The following is a 14241-nucleotide window of genomic DNA, read 5'->3' on the forward strand; positions in this document are numbered from 1 at the left end:
AAGGTGCTTTATGAGGCTGTCTGTCAATCTTGGCAGCCACTGGCATGAGGGGCAACTGCAGATGAGGGCCCGTAAAAGAATCCAAAAGCAGAATGCTTAAATCTTTATTCAGCCAATTCTCTCAAGCCCCAGGCCCTGATGCCCTTCACCCCGACCCCTTTCCCAACAGGAGGCAGTGAGCTGAGGTCACAAAATATTACATACATTCGCACACATCATCAAAAATACTCAAGGGAAAGACCCTGGCTTTGACTGGCAAACAAGGCACAGAGGTGGGCCAGTGCCCACACACAAACCCTGACCCAGGGACATCCTCCTTGGAGGAGGCACTGAGGCACCATTGCTGCACCATGAGCTAGCACTACCTGACCCCAGAGTGTCTGAGGAGTCAGAGGGTGCTACAGAGAGAATCCTAGACTTCCTTGATGCCTAGAATATCCATCCTTGGTTGTGACAGGGCTGTCCTGAGACCCTATCCAAGACTTAAAACACAATCTTTCACCATAGATGAGGGCCCTCATCCCTGCAAACATGACCCTATTATTTGTTTGTAGGATCTCAAAGATTCTTGTATCTAAGATACAAATTAAGTAGACTTCTGTCTGCTCCAGCCCCATTGGCAACCCTGGAGCAGCTTCCCAGGGCAACCCTGGCCCACCATGACCCAGTACATGAAGGGCAGAAGGGTGCAGAGCCATGCTCTGTTACACCCACTTGTGGACACAGGGGACCAGCTCCTTCGCTGTTCTCTGGGCTCATTCCCCCAGCAAGAGAGGGCCTCCATGCACATTCATTCCTCAGGCCACATGGGCCTTCGCACACTCACACGGCACGCCCTTGGCGCTGCCTACTCTCCTCCTTCCACCCAGGGGTACAAGAGGTCACCCCAGGGGTACAAGAGGTCACCCCAGGGGGCAGGCATGCAGGGCTTCCTGGATCTTCTGGCGGCAATAGGAGTACTTCTTCAGGATCTGGCGGAGGTGTTCCTCTTCTTCCCGCTGCAGGATGCGTAGGAAGTTGTGTAGTTCAGGCATGCTGAAAGCATCCCACTGTAGAGGGGGGGAGACACAGGCTGCAGCACACACCAACAAGCCAGCAAGCCCTCCCCAGAAAAGACCAGAGCATCATGATCACACAGCTGGGATGGGGCTTTCTAAAGTCGGCTTCTTGCCTGATGGCCTCTGCTAGGATTTCCAACGACAATCCACATACAAGATGGGCCCCACAAAGTAGGGCGGTCACCTCGTGGACAGGCAGCCAAGCCAAATGTTCCCCAGTTACCTGTGGATAATCATACCCACTCTCTCTGAGTTAAATCTCACTCTGCCTGTGTACTACCTTGGAGCTAGAAAGATTCCAGGTAAAAAGTTCTAATGCCTGAAGGGGGTGCCTCCATGTCATCCTGTGCCCATCTGTGTGACTTTGATCTGACCACCACACTGTAGAATGGGACTCCTGCATCACCGGAGGGCTTTCCACAATGGGAAAGAGCAGAGCACAAAGACATTTCTTCCTGGCTTCTTGAGTTAGGCCCTAGACCTTGGCATGAGTGTCACTTTAGCTACAAGTTTCAAATACTCTTGGGAGAGGTCTTGCAGGGCTACTGTAGCTGCAACTCACCAGTCCTGCCCAGTGACAACCAAGAAACTAAGGATGGCTGTATACTCACGTTCACCTCCCCAGAGTCATTTTCTTTCAGGACAAAGCTTAGGGCCTTCTCACTGGGCCCTGCGAGGAGCCGGAGCCGAAGGGGCTGCTCATCATCTGATAGCTTCCGGAGGTACACTGAGGACCAGGCAGGGGGACGGGAGTGTTTGATTAGTCAGGCCCAGTCCCCTCAGCTGCTGCATGCACAAGCACATTTACTTTCAGACATGATGGGGTGGGGTGGAGTGGGAAGCCCACCTTGGCCATGGCGCTCAGCCCGCTCAAAGAGCGCAAACTTGCGGGGATCATCTACCACCAAGAACTTGCGCAGCAGGGCCTCGATGACTTCACGTGCCCGGGTGCGTGACAACACATGCAGGTGCTTGACAGCATCCTTAGGCAGGTAGAAGGAGGTACGGCGTTTCACAGCTGTGCCCCGCCCTGGGCCCCGCCGGGCATCCTGCAAGGAGGGTGGCTTCTTGCTGGAGGGAACGGATACAGGACGCACCAGCTTCAGCTGAACCTTGATGAAGCCTGTATAGGAGCCGTCTTTGTTCTGAAGAAGAAAAAGCAAACCATGACTAGGTGCCAAGTGAGATGGAACAGATTTGGATGCTACCAGCCCACTTGGGGCTAGGCTGGGTATGAATAAATCACTGCTTGGGCCTACCCAAGAAAACCTCAGCTGTGATCCTTGGGCATCAGGCACACAGCTGGGTTCCTGCCCCTCTCCAAAACAGGATGTCAACTCACAAGGCTCATGAACAGGTTGCTGTTGATCTGGCTGTTGTACTCCTTGATCTTCTGCTCAATCTCAGCCTGAGAAAGGTCAGGTGTCTCCCACTCCACGGGCTCATCCTGAAAGATGGGAAGGTGTGGACACAGGATTCTTAAGGAACCCATTCCTCTGTAATGTGTCACAGGCAAAGGAAGTGAGCCCTGGATGGACCACTATGAAAAGTGGCCTATAGAAAGTGACAACAAAGCTTGAGGTCTGGAGTTCCCTGGTGGCTCAGTGGGTTAAAGACCTGGCATTGTTACTGTAGTAGCTTGGGTCACAGCTGTGTTGTGGATTCAATCCCTGGCCGCGGAACTTTCACAGGATGTGGGAGTGGCCAAAAAGCAAAGAAAAGTTTGAGCCTTGATGAGAATAACCTATTACTTCCTGCCTGGAGCCACCTTAGCACTGGGTAAGGCCCTAAGAATACCTGGAAACCAAGGTAACTGAAGGCATGAATGAGGCTAGGGGCTAGGAAAAGGATGGGGATTCTGAGGATGGACAGCTTATCTCAGCACCCTAGTTGGGTGGGGTCAGGGCGTGTCCTGGAGAAGGCAATCCACTTTGCTACTCTGCCCTGACCAAGACCCTCTATACAGTGAGAGGTGTAGGGACTGGTGCATACCAGGAGCTCGGCCGCCAGTGGGCAGAAGGGGAACAGCAACCTCTACAATGTTAACAATTAACACCCCCTGGTGGGGGACTTGGGGCCAGCCCTGTATATCTGACATAGTGAGGAAACCACTGTGACATGCCATTTGATCTTGACACAAGCCACACAAAAGGTGGCTTTAGGCCAGGCTCCAATCTGCTGGAGGTGTGTGGGCAGCCTTCTGGTAGAGCCTGTCCCACAAGTGCCAAATAGGTAGGCTTCTGCACCTCTTCCCTGCTGCCTCGACGTTTAGTCCAAAGATTTTAGCTCCACCACTCAGCCCTTCCCCTGTTCCTCCAGGGACTGGATTCTTGTCAGAAGGGTGGAGTATGTACCAGGGCTTCCGCCAAACTCCCTTGGTCCCATTGCATCAGCCTTACTTCCTGTTGACGTCAGACAGGCTCCAGTAGGAATGAAAGTGTCACGGACACAGCTGAGATCATCACTGAGTAATGCTCTGTTCTAGGGGAGTTCCCACCAGAAGGTCTCCTGAAGAATAACCTTAATCTTGTGCTCAGCTCTGAGCCCAGTACAGCCAGGCTTCTCCCTGACTAATGCCTGGGAGCCCCCTAAGCTTAAACTATTTCATGGGGATATAAAGGAAGGACAGATGGGAAAGGAGGGTATAATCCACAGCTTTCAACAGTATGCTCATTTAGAACCTGCTGCTGTTTGGCAGCTAGCAAGTATGCAACACAGAGGATTGAGGCTGGGAGAGAGGTGAGAACTGAAGCCTATTGGCTGCCCCATGTTTCCAAAAGTCTCCTACATGGAAAAAAGCACTGAGAAGTGAAACTCTAGTAGAAACCTTGGTGGAGACAGTGGGAAACCCTGAAAAATAGTAAGACCCAATGGTGTGGGCCCTGAAAATAAGGCATCTGGGGGTAAGAGGAAGGCTAGAGGCTGGGAATAAAGGGTGGTGTTGTTTGTTAAGACCCAAGGAGAGATGTGATGGGAAGGAGTGCCAGTGCCAGGAGAAAGTTGAGCAGACTCTAGTGCTAGGGCAACAAAGAAGAGAATTCTACTTACAGAGCAGGGTGATCAAAGGGATAACACTATCTTATCCCCCTTCCTTGTGATGGCTCTGAGCTCTAGCCTGGATCCTTCCTCTTCCCTTCCTGGGTTATCCAGGAACCCTGAGCTGGATGCAGTGACCTCAGTTCCAGCCCTTTCTCTTCTCAGGTGGATCTCCCTCCGCATCTCTACTCATAAAACAAAGGACTTGGACTGGAGGCATTTCAGTGGAGGATTTCAGCAGCTATCCCAGAGGGATACACAACAGGATCATGCAACTTCCCTTCTGCACTGTAGCCACCCACCACTCTCTGCCACTGCCCAGAGTAACTGATGGTTTTATTTTATTTTTTTAGTCTTTTTTTTTTTTTTTTTCCTAGGGCCGCACTCATGGCATATGGAGGTTCCCAGGCTAGGGGTCCAATTGGAGCTGCAGCTGCCGGCCTACGCCAGAGCCACAGCAATGGCAGATCTGAGCCACGTCTTCGACCCACACCACAGCACACGGCAACCCCAGATCCCCAGCCCACTGAGCAAGGCCAAGGATCAAATCCGAAACCTTGTGGTTCCTAGTCGGATTCGTTAACCACTGAGCCATGACCGGAACTCCTGATGGTCTTATTTTACATACAACTTGGGATTCCCCAGCCTCCTTTTCAATTGCCTGGTGTGATGTGATTTTCTCACCTTTCCACAAAGGAAAATGTCTCAGGCCAGAGTGACACAGTCCCAGGGATCCACACTCAAACCTTGCACCCTAACTCTGGGCTGAGTATTTGAGGTACAAAATTTTCATCTAACGAATTATCTACAACTCCCTCTTCTTGGCTCACATAAGGAATTCTGCCCCCATTGCTGCCAGGTATTAGTTTAGTAACTTCACTTCGTGGTACCCATCACTCTTTCCTGATGCCTTGGCCAGGGTGCTTCTCTGAGATGTATCAGCTCCAGAACTGTTATTTGAACCCAGTGGTCACACTGACGTCACAGAGCATAGAGGTCTCCGATAAGGGGGACAACTGGGAGATTGTGAGAGGCACAGCTGTTCCGGCACCACACCTTAGTCCTGGATTAGTAACTCCTATTTCTCTTGGCCACTCTCAATCTAACTTTCCTTACTTCTTGTGGATAAAGTGCTCTTGGATGCTTACAGTCCAAAATAAAACTTCCTTCCCATCCATCCCCAAATCCCCTTTCTCTAGGTCTGCTCTAATTTCAGTAGATGTGCTGCCCAAGCGAGCACTCCTGATACACTTCAGAGGAAGGAGCATCAGAATCTTTCACATTCCAGCAGCTGGTAACAGGCCAAGAGGTGGGGACTAAATTGGCTCAATTCAGGAGGGCAAATGGAGGGGCCCAGACCCTCTGCTGGTCTCCCAAATACACTTCTCAATTCCGGGCGATCCCCAGAGCGAGGGTGGGAAATGGGAGGAGCGCCAGCCCGCGGAAATCAAGGTGTTAGTCCAGACTGCGCAGTGAGCCTCAGTAATGGGTGGGTAACGCCCGTCCCCCGTCTACCCCAAACTACTTAGCTGCCACCTCTGGTACCAACACGCTGAAAGCCCAACACACGGTTCAGAGGGCTGGCCAGGGTCGAATCCCGGATCCACGTTGACGGGAGGGCGGAGCTGCCCACAAAGTGCCGACACCTCAACTTACCGGGGAAGGGCGAGGTCCCAGCGCCCGCCCGCAGCCCGCCTCCTACAACCCCTGGCCCCCACCTGGTCCCGGCGCGGCCTCCGAGCCAGCGAGGTACGCGCGGTGAAGTACTGCTCGAGCTCTGAGTCCGAGTCCTCCTGGCTGCAGTAGCCACTGCTTGTCGTGCTGCTCCAGGTCATCTCGAAAGAAGGCGTCCCCGCGTCCGCCTCACCCATCGCCGCGCCCGACAGCCAGCCCCCGTGTCCCGGTAGCCTCCAACCACCGCCCCAGGCGCGTGTGCGCACGCGCGCCCATGTATGTGTGCGCGTGCGCCGGAACCTGTATCCGCACCGCAACCGTTAACACTGAAACGTAGACAGCCAGGATCTAGCTCTCATGTCATTGGAGGAGGAATGTCGAAGGGCGGGACCACAGAGGCCACGCCTCCAGGAGCGATATCTTCGCCAGTGCAGCGCAGCTCAACTCTGCCTCACAGGCCTCACTTCCCACCAGGAACTAGTCCGAGAGTGTGCGCATGTGCACCAGCGTGGCCACAAGACCGGATGCAGATGTGGAAAGGTGTGGAAATTGCGCTTGCGCGGAGCCTGGGCGGCTCCTGGTGGACAGCGCCTAGTCAACACCCGGTGTACCCCTTCGAGTCCTCGCACAGAGTTAGCTTCTCTGCTACGGAGAAGTTACAACGTTCCTTGCGCGTAGCGCCGGACGGCTTTAAGGAACGCCTGCAATGTGCCCCGCTTGTCTGTTCCTCCCTGCCTTGCCCATAAACTCCCCTGCCCCGTGCTCACCACGTTCGTATCCCGTTCCAGCGCCGGTTCCCAGCCCAGGTCCCGGGGCCCGCAGCAGTCTAGGCAGACAAGCGCGCGGCAACGGTAGTGGCAGGTGAACTTGCAATCTGCAGAGAGGTCTGGTCGTGAGGCGGAAAAACCCCAGCAGCAGCTTGGAGAAGCGTCCCAGGGACAGAAGGGAAGCCTCGGTGTGAAGGCCTTTGCTCTCTGTGCTCTGCATGACCTGCCTCATCTCCGGCCCCGTTACCGCCCCACTGCTACACAGATTTTCAGTGTTGGTCCCCGGGGGATGGGGGTGGGGGCGGGGGCGCCTGAAAACTGGCGGGGGCGCCTGAAGGCCTCACGCGTTAGGTTAGGCCTGCTTAGCAGTTGGATTCCTAGCGCTTAGGACAGAACTTTCCCCTTCCTTATTATCAGTGCCCCTCCCTCCGCCCATTTATTTGAAGGGGAAAAAAATAAAAAAATTTTTAACCCAATGCTCTCTACCCTCTCGGTGTCATTTGTACTCCCCTGGCACCAAAAGCTTACCAACATTGGTCTACAAACACTTAATTCCTCGCCTTCACCCTTTACCCATCCCAGTTAGGCTTGCCTCTTCCTCCAGACACGGCACTGTTCAGGGTTGTTAGCGACCTGTGCATTACCAAATCCAGTGGGCCCTTCTCCATCTTCGCCTCCTCAGCATTGTCTGATGCTTGCTCTCCTTGATCCCCACCCCGGGGAGGGGGTGCTACCCTGGTTTTCCTCCCACCTCTCTACAGCTCCTGCTGTTTCAACTTCCAGATTTAGTGGAGTGTCAAAGGCTCAGTCCTGGTCATTTCCCTGCTCTGTGTACACTGACCTACCCGAGATCCAAGGCTTCCCTCACTGACTCCAACCCCATCAAATCCCATGTGTCAGTTTCTTCGTTTGGATGTTTTATAGATATCTCAACCCAACGTGACCAAAATTTAACTCACTTTCCTACCCTTTAAAACTCACTTTTCCTCACTCTTACCCTTGCCAGAGCTTCTCATCTCAGCAAAAATTTCCCAGTTGTTTGAGGCAAAAAAATCACCCTAACTCATCCTTAATTCCTCCCTTGTTTCTGCCTCTGACACACATCCAAATTTTCCTGTTTTTCAATTTCATATTCACTTTATTTCTACTTGGGAACAGTGCTAATGTCCCAGCCCTTGTTCATGCTTTGCATTCTGTAACAACTCCTGTGCTCCTCCCAGCTGAATTCAGGACAAACTCCTGTACCTGATGAGGCTATCCTTGGACACACAGGCCTGGGACAGCTTCCCTAAGTTCCTAAATGGGCCAGAGCACTGATTCACAACCCAGGCTGCACATTAGAATGATCTGTCTTTAAAAATCGCTGATAACACTCTCGTGATCGATTCAACAGGTCTCAGGTAGGATTCAAGCATAGAGGTTTGGAGGACTGTAAAAGCATACTAAGTGTATAGCCAGGGGGGAGAGCAACCTCTTATTGCTGGTGGTTCCTGGAGGGCAGAAGCATCAGCTGGTGTGTGGACGCTCCTATTTTTTTTTTTAAGGGCCGCACCCACGGCATAGGGAAGTTCCTGGGCTAGGGGTCTAATTTGAGCTGCAGCTGCCGGCCTACACTACAGCCACAGCAATGCAGGATCTAGGCCACATCTTCGACGTATACCACAGCTCATGGCAATGCCGGATCCTTAACCCACTGAGCAAGACCAGGGATCGAACCCATGTCCTCATGGATACTAGTCAGATGAGATACCGCTGAGCCACAAGGAGAACTTCAACAAAAACTCTTGCTTGCAGGGGGCCTACCCAAGGGTCTAACTTTTTCAAGGCCTTCTCCCATTGTCGGGTAAATTCTCTTCACCCCAGGAATTCTGGAGGGGGACTTGGTGAGTGAATCTTTGTAAGGGGCAGGTGTGGGAATATGAACTCAAAGACTGGTGGGTACAAAGCCTTTTTCAAGAAGGATCAAGGCACTTTTTAAACTTGAAAGCAGCACCTTGTTATTCACAGGCAACCACTGCTGCCTATGTCCCATATGCAGGTGGCACGCTTGTAAGATATCAAGGTTATAACCCATCTGCCTGCACTGTCTTAGGCTATTTGGCAAAAGTAAACTACCTGGTCTGTGGTCCCCACTGACCCCCTCCGTAGCAACTTGGCCTTCAGCTTGGCCACCCGTTTCACTCTCGCCAATGCCCCGGGCGCTACTCACGTGCGCACTGCAGGCCCTTGCGCACGACGCCCCAGATGAAGTCACCACAGAGGTCGCACCACGTGTGCGTGGCGGGCCCCGCAGGCTGGAAGCGGTGGCCTCGGCCCGGGACCAGCTGCCTTGCGTTGTTGCGCGCTGTGCCCGGAGCAATGCGCAGCGCGTTGGCACGCTCCAGCCGGGTGCGGACCGGGGCGGCGCACCGAGCGGGTGCCAGTTCCCGCAGCTCAATGAGCTCGGGCTCAGCGGACATGTCCCGGTCCGGCCGGGACTCCTGCTGGCTCTGGGCGCCGAGCGAGCTCCCGACGGGCGGGGCCGCGGGGCGGGCCCCCGATGCGGCGCCGCCTCCGGGGTTCAGGCAGAGCGGCGGGAGAGCAAAAGAGCGCGGCGCCAGGGATACCCAGCACCCAGGCTGCGTCTGCCCTCCCGCAGGAGAAGTGGAGCCCGGAGGGCGCTGCACGGGTGCTGCTGTCGCGGAGTCCCCGCCCTCCTACCTCCCTTCATCCCTCGAGCTACTCCCCTCCCCCTAACAACCACGACGACCACGCGGAAAACAGGCGTCTTTATGGAAACCAGCTTTACTTTACTTACTGAAGGAAGAGGGTCCCCACATCCGGTTCTCACCCCCACAACCCCGCCCAGGGCCTCTCTCCCCAGCTTGCTGAGGCTGCACCCTAAGCCGGGTGGGGCAGGAAGTGGGGATGGCTTTGCTGGGGAAGATGGGTCAGCAGCACTTCCCTCCTGCTGTCTTCCTCATCTGGGAGGCTGGGGCACTTGCAGAGGCCAGGCCGAGATCCAGAGGTTCAGGGGTACACTCTAGTGGATTGTATGGCATGGTGGTTGGCCCTCAGCAGCTGCATCCTTCACTTGGCTCTGTCACCTTGGGCTGCCACAACACAAGACTTTCCATGTTTTTCCCAGTGCTTGACTTGGCACTCCCTGCAGGCAAGTGGGCCAGTAAAGATTCAGTGTTTGTGAGGGGTATGGAAGTGGGATTTAGGGATCCAAGATCCTAGGATACCCTCACCTGCAGCAGTACCACTCATTCTGGCATCGTGAGCAGCGCTTGGAGGCCTCTGCACTGCAGTAAGCACAGCGGGGTCGCTCTGGAGCCACTGCCTCCAGCACGTCCAGTCTGTAGGTCTCAGCCCACCTGGGAAAAGGGTCAGAAGGACTTGACTGGACCTGTGGGTGGGGGGACAGGAGCAGCCCTGCCCACATCCATGCCTTCTGCATCTCTTCCACCCCTTCCAGCAGGCCTCACCTTTGTGCTTGCAGCCTCAGGTCCTGCTCTGAGGTGCTGAATATATGCTGCAGCTGGTGCTTGGCAATAGCCTGCCACTTGCCTTTGTTCTCTTGCTCTAGCCGCTCCCAGATTTCTGGGATCTGGGGAAGAGAAATGGAGAGTAGCAGGGAGGAGCTGGCAAAGTGGGCAGTGGTCCCGAGCAACTAACTTTCTAGTGCCTACCTGTTCCAACACCAGGTCTTTCTTAGGGGGCTGGGCTTCGGCCAGGGCCAGGTGGGCTAGGAAACCCTGCAGGTCTGCCAGGTTGGGCATCTGGTCCAGCAGCGTGTCTGTGAGGAATGCCTGAAGCTGCAAGGGTTTCCAGGGAGGCCAGTGTGAAGCAGTGCTGACCAGAAGGTCAAGGAACAGAGAGACCCTGGGCTGGGTTGGACTAAGGATGCCCGTGGGACCCACATCCCATTAGCTTCTGTGTGTGTCACCTGAGGCCCAAGTTCTGGAGAGAGGCCTAGGGTTGAGGCAGGTGGGTAAAAATAAACAGGGGTGGGGTGGGGCAGGGCTAGGGGGCTGTGGGGCTGATATGGGAGGAGTTCCTACCTTGAGTAGCTGTCCTTTAGCAAAGCTGGTGAGGCAATAGTGGGCTCGGGCCTCGGGGCTTAGCAGCAGGTTGTACAGGGCAATCCACACCTGCCCATCCAACTTGCTCAGTTTTTGCTGCTCTGATGGGGGCACTGTCTGCCAACGGCCACTCTCAAATTGCTGCAGCTTGCCTGGGGAGAGGAACCAGCATACTGGGTACAAACATCGCATGCTCTTTGAGTGAGCCAGCTGCGTGGGCTGGGAGACTGACCACTGCCTGGGCACAGGACTTGCCCAGGCTGGGGTGCTGCTTGCTTTAGAGCAGGGTGAGTTCTTTGCCTGCTGCAGAGAACAGGCCTAGGTCCAATTTGTTTTTTTTTGGGGGGGATGTACCTATGGCATGCAGAAGTTCCCAGACCAGGGATCAAACTTGCGCTACAGCAGTGACCAGAGCCACAGTAGTGAAAATGCCATATATATATATTTTTTAATACTTTTTTTCCTTTTTATGGCCATACCTGTGGCCTATGGAAGCTCCCAGGCTAGGGGTTGAATCAGAGCTGTAGCTGCTGGCCTACACTACAGCCATGACAATACTGGATCCTTAACCCACTAAGTGAGGCCAGGGATTGCACCTGCATCCTCATGGATACTATGTTCGGTTCTTTACCCTCTGAGCCACAACGGAAACTCTGAAAATGCCAGATTTTTAACTGCTAGGCCACTAGGGAACTCCCTAGGCCCACTTTAGGTGAGGCATTCTGGTATTCTCTGTGGGCAAGGGGGCAGAGTTTGTCTGCTTGTGTGCAAGCTGCCCCCCTGTCAATCCTGGAGGATGTCCTGGAAGCAGTGGGCTGGGGCTTAGGCAGATGGAAGAGGACCTTACCTCCTTCCTGCCGGCTCCAGGGACTATGCTCCAGCAATTCCACCAGGAGACAGGGTAGGTTGTGGGTGCTGAGCATGCGGCTCAAGGTGCTCAGGGAAAGGCTAGGGACAGAGATAGAAAGGTAAGGAGAAACTACAAGCCCAGGCTCCCAGCCCTCCATTTCAGGCCCCAGACCTGGTAGGGCTGCCCACCTGTCCACACAGTCTGTAATGTAGCGCAGCACCGAGAGGGCCTTCAGTGCAATCTCAAATTCCATCAGCTCTGCCTGCTTTTGTAGTTCCTGAGTTGGGGGGTGGGACACACGGCGTTCAAGGTGGGCCATCTTCTTGCCTGCTTAGACCTGGGGGAGCCTGGGTCTAGCCCTTGCCAATCCTAGGGAACCTCAGCCCACCTGCATGGGGGTGCTGTACTGGGACTCCTCTTCCTCTGAGGGGCCATCATGGCCACAATGGGCCACCAACAAAGTTAGTTTGCGGTGGCAGTAGTCCACAAGGTCCAAGACAGTGTCCTCTGCTGATTCACACACCTCCTGGGGGTCAGGAGGAGGGGAACATTCTGTCTCTGATGCCCTTCCCACACAGATACAACCCCCCTTGCTGCCAGGCTCTGGCCTGGGGCAGTAGCCAGTGGGCAGGGCGGGTGCCTCACCTTGTGGAAGAACACTGTCTCCAGGAGGTTGATGATGGAGGCTTCGTGGTGTATCTGTCAGTTAAAGAGGAGAACAGGACCCTGGGCTGCTGGAAGAGGGATAGGGGCTACCAGCTTCCTTCTCTAGTCTGGGTCCCTCTGAGGGGCTGAACAGGGGTATGAACCAATGGCCCAGCTCACCACCATGTATATGGGAAAAGTATTCTGGGGCTTGAAGTCCTCCAGCTTGCACAGCACAGGGAACACCTTCTGCTTCCACATCTCCACTGCAATCAGCTCCTCCACCAGCGTGGGGATCTTTGGGGTGAGGGGGTTAATACAGGGATGAGACGGGCCTGCCTTGGCCTGGCAACTTTCCTGTTCCTGGCTCAGCCCAGCCCAGCTCTTGTCAAACTCCCCTGGGCCCGTAGACTCTCACACACCCCACAAATTCCTTCCCGACCTCTCTTCTGCACCTTAGCGCTCCATTTCTAGCTGCCCCCAGTATCTCTGTGAGGGCATCTGGTGTCTTATGACTGGCCCTTGCCTTGTCCCCAGGATGCCAAGCTCCCCCTGCATCTAAGCCCTTATCCCCTCCTTCTCTATTCAGGTGTACCTCTCAGCTCATGCCCTCCTGCTCATGCCTTCCCTCTTGTCCTTGTCCTCTGGCCTCACTGCTTTTCTGTGCCTTGGCCTCACTCTTACTCAGCATCCCCCTCACAGTGCCCTATTCCTAGCCTCCCCCTGCCCCCAGTAGAAGTTTTCCTTGCAGAGGAACCTTGCTGTCAGGTGCTATCTCAGGTCATTTACTGTACCATCACCTGGCACATGTTCCAGCTGAGCCAATCTCTGGTTTCTAACTCCCTCTCTCGTTTTGGGAAGGTTGCCTCCTTCCATGCCAAAGTCTCACCCTCACTTCAGTGGGGACCTCCTCCAGTCTGTCAGTCTATTCAGGAAAGGCTTTAGAACTTGGGACCTCTCCCTACAGCCTAGGGTGTTCTAGGATCCAGGACTATCTCCCTAATCAACCCACGCCCTCTACCCTGCCTGGCATGCTAGGGTCCTGTCCCATAGGGCTGTAAAATCAAATTGTAATAATACACTATTCCTTCTCCTTTAGGGAGGACAGGTGTGCCAGCCAGAGGGAAGCACAGGCACCCAAGTTACCCCTGAGGTGTAGAGTGGTGGGGTGGGTGGTGGTGAGAAGGCAGGAACCCTGTCTGTGATTCCAGCATACCTTCCCATGGGTGACAAGGAGCTCCTGGATGGGTTCGCCCTGGCTAGCGGTGGCATCAAGGATGGCCTGCATGTTCAGTTTCTCCAGATTCTCATGCTGCTGGTTCCATCTGCCCCACAGAGGGTGTGTGTGCATGTGGATGCACGTGTGTGCAGTGGGGGTGGGGGCTGGGTTCTGTTGAAGCCTAACCCCGATCCTGAGGCGTCCGATGTAGCGCAGGACCATATACGCCCCCGCCCCCTCAGTCTCTAAGAGCTTTACCTCCCCACCTGGGGGCCCTTCCACGCTGGGCAACCCCTCCCCCCAAGGTCAGGGCTACCCTCTCCCACTCAAAGACTCTGACCCCATGACTCCGCCTGCCCCAGGATCCAGCTGCCTCACCCTCCGGAGCCCATCTCGCGGATCTGGAAGCTGCGCAGTCCCCGCACTAGTACGTCAGCCTCCCCGGGCAACAGTAGCTCCAGGTCGCCCATGTCGGCGGCCCAAGGTTACAGAGGGCAGGAAGGCGGGGTCCAGCTGACAGCGGGCAACAGCCGGCTCTGAGGTAGGGGTGCTGACACTCTGGGGGACCACGGTCTCCGGCGGGGCCCAAGTCTGGGATCCTGCAGTTGCGGAGCGGTTGGGAAGTGTGCGTCTTTGCAGCCATGGAAACCGTTAGCACGGCGCATGCGCAATGCGGCCTAGGCCCCGCCCCCGCCTGCAGTGTTTCGGGGTAGGGTGGCAACCCTCCACTTTGCCTTACAGCCGGCTGCGGCTCACGGGTCCCTAATTCCCAGTCTTGTGGCCTAGGCTCCCTCCTTGGATGGACATCAGGTCGGCCGGACCTCATCAGCTCTCCCTGCCGCTGGTCTGTGGCCTCATTGCAGTAATCTCTCGTGTCCAGCTCCACTACCCGCGAAATACTGCGCAGGGCTCACTTCTCTCCATC

General features: G+C 55.1%; 2 protein-coding genes across 12 annotated transcripts; both read right to left on the reverse strand.

The window, feature by feature from the left end:
* Positions 1 to 90: 90 nt before the first annotated feature.
* Positions 91 to 9043, reverse strand: RASSF1 (Ras association domain family member 1). 3 transcript variants are annotated; one of them, XM_005669593.3, is made up of 6 exons: positions 8745 to 9043; positions 6536 to 6642; positions 2401 to 2505; positions 1906 to 2203; positions 1670 to 1785; positions 91 to 1049 (listed from the first exon to the last, which is right to left on the reverse strand). In XM_005669593.3, exons 1-6 carry the CDS (start codon positions 8992 to 8994, stop codon positions 903 to 905), a joined length of 1023 nt encoding a protein of 340 aa, XP_005669650.1. In that variant the 5' UTR covers positions 8995 to 9043; the 3' UTR covers positions 91 to 902. The 3 variants fall into 3 exon arrangements, with proteins under 3 accessions (XP_005669650.1, XP_003358497.1, XP_084844493.1); XM_003358449.4 differs by lacking the exons at positions 6536 to 6642; positions 8745 to 9043 and adding an exon at positions 5813 to 6017; XM_084988367.1 differs by lacking the exons at positions 6536 to 6642; positions 8745 to 9043 and adding an exon at positions 4107 to 6017.
* A 260-nt stretch (positions 9044 to 9303) lies between these two features.
* ZMYND10 (zinc finger MYND-type containing 10) lies at positions 9304 to 13969 on the reverse strand. Of its 9 annotated transcripts, XM_021068822.2 has the most exons (12): positions 13695 to 13969; positions 13314 to 13422; positions 12278 to 12394; positions 12098 to 12151; positions 11841 to 11978; positions 11641 to 11729; positions 11450 to 11550; positions 10582 to 10754; positions 10210 to 10335; positions 10006 to 10127; positions 9769 to 9894; positions 9304 to 9680 (listed from the first exon to the last, which is right to left on the reverse strand). In XM_021068822.2, exons 1-12 carry the CDS (start codon positions 13784 to 13786, stop codon positions 9605 to 9607), a joined length of 1323 nt encoding a protein of 440 aa, XP_020924481.1. In that variant the 5' UTR covers positions 13787 to 13969; the 3' UTR covers positions 9304 to 9604. The 9 variants fall into 9 exon arrangements, with proteins under 9 accessions (XP_020924481.1, XP_084844472.1, XP_084844470.1 ...); XM_084988346.1 differs by lacking the exon at positions 13314 to 13422; XM_084988344.1 differs by lacking the exon at positions 12278 to 12394.
* Between the last annotated feature and the right edge of the window lie 272 nt (positions 13970 to 14241).

Source organism: Sus scrofa, chromosome 13 (assembly GCF_054392235.1).
Source record: "Sus scrofa isolate SSC_HxYL_T2T_F1_AM1 chromosome 13, Sscrofa_HxYL_maternal_Yorkshire_Landrace_v2.0, whole genome shotgun sequence".
NCBI lineage: Eukaryota > Metazoa > Chordata > Mammalia > Artiodactyla > Suidae > Sus > Sus scrofa.

Bases quoted from the DNA above. Each gene is read 5' to 3' on its own strand.
- RASSF1 (XM_005669593.3), bottom strand. From the start codon at position 8,994: ATGTCCGCTGAGCCCGAGCTCATTGAGCTGCGGGAACTGGCACCCGCT. The intron at 1,786-1,905 runs GTGGGCTTCCCA...CCTGGTCCTCAG, and splicing joins GGCTGAGCGCCATGGCCAAG to TGTACCTCCGGAAGCTATCA. The intron at 1,050-1,669 runs GTGAGTATACAG...CCCCCTCTACAG, and splicing joins ATGACTCTGGGGAGGTGAAC to TGGGATGCTTTCAGCATGCC.
- ZMYND10 (XM_021068822.2), bottom strand. From the start codon at position 13,786: ATGGGCGACCTGGAGCTACTGTTGCCCGGGGAGGCTGACGTACTAGTG. The intron at 9,895-10,005 runs GTGAGGCCTGCT...CCCTTTTCCCAG, and splicing joins CTGAGGCTGCAAGCACAAAG to GTGGGCTGAGACCTACAGAC. The intron at 9,681-9,768 runs GTGAGGGTATCC...ACTTGCCTGCAG, and splicing joins AATGAGTGGTACTGCTGCAG to GGAGTGCCAAGTCAAGCACT.